Below are 4090 nucleotides of genomic sequence, written 5' to 3'. Positions count from 1 at the left end.
GTCTTTCAAGGTGGCTGTAGTTTTTTGTATTTCCCACAAGCAATGAACTCCTGTTGCTGTATGTCCTCACCGGCATTGGGTGGTGTTACTGTTCTAGATTTTGGCCATTCTAACAGATGAGTACTAGTAATGTACCATTGTTTTCATTTGCATTTCTCTGATACTATACGATGCAAAACATCTTTTGGTTAGCATATTGCCATCTTTATATCTGTTCAATTTTAATGTGTCTGTTAAGGTCTTTGACCCCTTTTTAAATTGAGTTGTTTGCAGAATATTTATTTCATCATCATCCATGATTGTGATGATATTAATTGTACATTTTGCTTTTCAGAATATGCGTCTTTTAAAACACATACATAAAATGGTCGAAATGTAAAAATAACTGGAGTTTTTTGCAAATCACACCTGTTGTCTTTCACCTCGGTGGTTGTTCCATTCTCTCTCATTCAGTCCTGCTCTTTTTTTAATCCCAGCTATTTCCCATAAAAATTTCCACCCATCGTCCTTGTGTCAGGGCCTCCTGGAATCACCCTGGTTACAGTACTCTGCTCCACATCCATAACCCTCAGGATGGGCAGTCCTGTATGGCCTACCTGCCCTCAAGTCATTTTTATTAATTTTTTTTTTCAGTTGTAGACAGACACAATACCTTTATTTTATTTATTTTTATGTGGTGCTCAGGATTGAACCCACTGCCTCACATGTGCTAGGCAAGTACTTTACAACTGAGCTACAACCCCAGCCCAAGACATTTCTTGACTCTAATATACTAATGGTCTCCCACCAGCTCACGCTGCTCTCCTGCTGAGGAGATGTCACAGGAAGGAGAGACGACATGACATCACCAGCAGTGTGGGGTCTGGAGAAGAGCCAGGTAGGGCTGTACAAGGGAAAGCCCAGGGATTCAGTTTAGGAATGGAATAGAGGTTCATGGTTCTCCAATTCTTAGGGATTAGAGTCTTTAATGCTAGCATGGAACCATATGGAGTCTTTACTTTAAGCAGAATGAGTACAAAAAATTATTTGAGTTTCCTTGCAGTGATTCAAGCTGTGTAATACCGTACCCACTGTGGGGCATCTCCATGGAGCACGCCCATGTTGGAACGCTTTGTCAGCAACATTCTGTTCTCATGGATGATAAATCTAAAGTCAAATGCAAGAATTGACCTGGGCATTGCCTTTTGAATATGTGGATTTCTGATAAGTTGTTAGAAAATCAGTGTGCTCACTATTTCTAGACAACTCTGGTTTTGATCAGCTTATGGTACCTAAGCATTCTATCTATTACCACACAAAAGTACCTGGAAAATACCGTTTTGTGTATAGCCCTTTACATATTTTACTTTCTCGTTATTATGATTTGTTACCAAGTGTTTCCTTATCTTTTCATCTTCAGTGGTGTCGTAGAAACCAATAGCTATTCCTTGTTCATTTTGCTGGGAAAAAAGGGAAAGTAAAGTTCCCTCTCTACTTTTAAAAGGGAAAGTAACTTAGAATATCTCAGAAAGAAATCTTATAAGCAAATGTTGCAGGAAAAAAACAAATCAATACTTTAGATGGAACCTTAGGAAACTGATATTTGACTATATATATATATATATATATATATATATACATATATATATTAAAATCACGATTTCATACAGTTCAAACTAATAATATATGTAACCCCAGGGATCAATGATGGTTGCTTATGCTTTTTTCAATATTCTAGAGTTAATTTTTAAATGATTTTATTTTATTGTATATGGTGATTATTTTTTAAATTGAAGCACATTAATTTTTTAATGATATTCTACATATAGGGTTGAGTGTTTTTTCTACTCAGATATGTTATAATTAATGTAATTTCCCATGTGAGGGATTTAGGTTATTTTGTATATTTTAGTTTTATTAATAATTATATAATATTTGCCCAAAAGCATATGACACTAATATATCCTTGAGAACAAATTTTTGTACTAGGATACAATTTTTTTTTCTGAAAAATAACTCTTTAGTTTGATAATAAGAGAAAAGTACGTTTACCAAATCATTAGATTTCTATAAAAAATGTTAACCTGTAATGTCATTTTTATTAGTTCATTTCAGTTATATATAATATTGGGGTTCATTTTGATATAATTATATAAGTATGGAATATAAACTGCTCCATTTCAGTCCCCAGGGCTTCCTCTTTCCCTCCTGCCTTGTTCCTCCTGCTCCCCTTTCTTTACTGGTCTTCCTTTTGTTTATTGTATATCTGCTTTATAGATATACATAAAGATGGAATTCACTCTGGTATATTCATATACGTACATAGCACAATTTGGTAAAGTTCATTCCACTGTTCCTCTCCTTTCCTGTCCCTCCTCCCTCCCCATCAATCCCTTTTCTTTATTTCACTGATTCCTTCTATTTTCATGGGATTCCCACTCCCCTACATTTTTTGAATGTGAAAGTGTCAAGTTTTTTCTCTGTAAATTATGTAAGCAGGTCTATGCTTACAAAGAGCTTTTCTCCTACAATTTTCTCATACAATTATCTTAAAAATTGTATATTTTACTCTTTTCTGTTTTTTTAAAAAAATTATTGAAATATTCAAACCCGTTTTAGTTACTCTTTTAAGGTAAGTCATTTTTTTTTTTTCCTCCAAGTTTGGTAAGTTGGATCAACACCACTTATTGACAAATCATCCTTTCCAGACCTCTTTGATGTGGTCCACTGATAGGATTCACCTTCAATCAGACCCTTACTAAGTCTTACTTATTTCAGATTGTTCTGTTTCTTTAGGCTTCAGAGTATTTTCTGTTATTTCCTCTGGATAGATCATCTTTTCTTCTTTCCCTTTCTTGTTTAATCCTGTTTAATCCTGCAAGCCTTCAGATCTTACTACAAATACTTCCAAATCAGATGCCACTGAATGAGGTTTAAAGTTCTCCTAACCCCGGGTTCTTTTCTCCACAGAACTTATTATCATTAAACATACCCAGTTACTTGATTACTTATTTAATGTCTAGCTTCACAACTAGACAAAACACAACATAAACACAGGGTCTGGTTTATTTCAGAATGTGATGCAGAGCCTGGTATATGCCCTGGAATGTATAGTTTTTCACAGAATAGCTACTTTCTTTGTTCCTTTCAGATAACATAAAGGAAACCAATGAATAAAACAAATTATTCTCCGGTGTCTGAATTTATATTCTTGGGACTTTCTACCTACAGACCAGCGCAGCATTTCCTCCTTGCCTTCTCTGCAGTGTTCTACCTCACCATTCTTCTGGGAAACACCCTTGTTATGATTACAGTGACTCTTGATACTCATCTACATTCCCCCATGTACTTCCTTTTAGGAAACCTCTCATTTATTGATTTATGTCTTTCTACCTTAACGGTTCCCAAGATGATATCTGACCTGTACTCTGGACACAATACCATATCATTCCAGGGGTGTGTCATGCAGATTTTTGTCCTTCATGTCCTGGGTGGATCTGAGATGGTGCTCCTGGTGGCCATGGCCTTGGACAGATATGTGGCCATCTGCAAGCCCCTCCACTACCTGACCATCATGAGCCCACAGATGTGCAGTTTGCTCCTGTCTGGTGCTTGGCTTATTGGTATCATTCATTCGGTGGTACAGTTAGCTTTTGTTGTCCATTTGCCTTTCTGTGGTCCTAATGAAATAGATCGCTTTTACTGTGATCTTCCCTGGTTTATCAAACTGGCCTGCTCAGACACCTACAGCATGGAGTTCATGGTGACTGCCAACAGTGGGTTCATTCCCTTAGGCACCTTCTCCTTGCTGATCATCTCCTATATCCTCATCCTGTTCAGTGTATGGAAACGCCCTTCAGGTGGCTTGTCCAAGGCCCTCTCTACCCTTTCAGCTCACATCTCTGTGGTGGTTTTGTTTTTTGGACCGTGCATCTTTGTTTATATGTGGCCATTTCCCACAGTGCCAGTGGATAAGTTTCTTGCCATTGTGGACTTTCTGATCACACCCATCCTGAATCCTGCCATTTATACAATGAGGAACAAAGACATGAAGCTGGCAATGAGGAGACTGATGAGTCAGCTCCTGGGTCTAAGGAAAATCTCCAAATAA

The 4090-nt window shown here is 37.1% G+C and overlaps 1 protein-coding gene across 1 annotated transcript; it reads left to right on the top strand.

Moving 5' to 3' along the window:
• The first annotated feature begins 834 nt into the window (after positions 1–834).
• LOC124976448 (olfactory receptor 4F15-like) lies at positions 835–4090 on the top strand. The gene is made up of 2 exons (XM_047539321.1): positions 835–877; positions 3131–4090. Exon 2 carries the CDS (start codon positions 3149–3151, stop codon positions 4088–4090), a length of 942 nt encoding a protein of 313 aa, XP_047395277.1. The 5' UTR covers positions 835–877; positions 3131–3148.

The sequence above is a fragment of the Sciurus carolinensis genome, chromosome 2 (genome assembly GCF_902686445.1).
Source record: "Sciurus carolinensis chromosome 2, mSciCar1.2, whole genome shotgun sequence".
Classification (NCBI taxonomy): Eukaryota; Metazoa; Chordata; class Mammalia; order Rodentia; family Sciuridae; genus Sciurus; species Sciurus carolinensis.
Note: the sequence above shows the minus strand (reverse complement) of the source record. Positions and strands in the feature narration are given on the sequence as shown.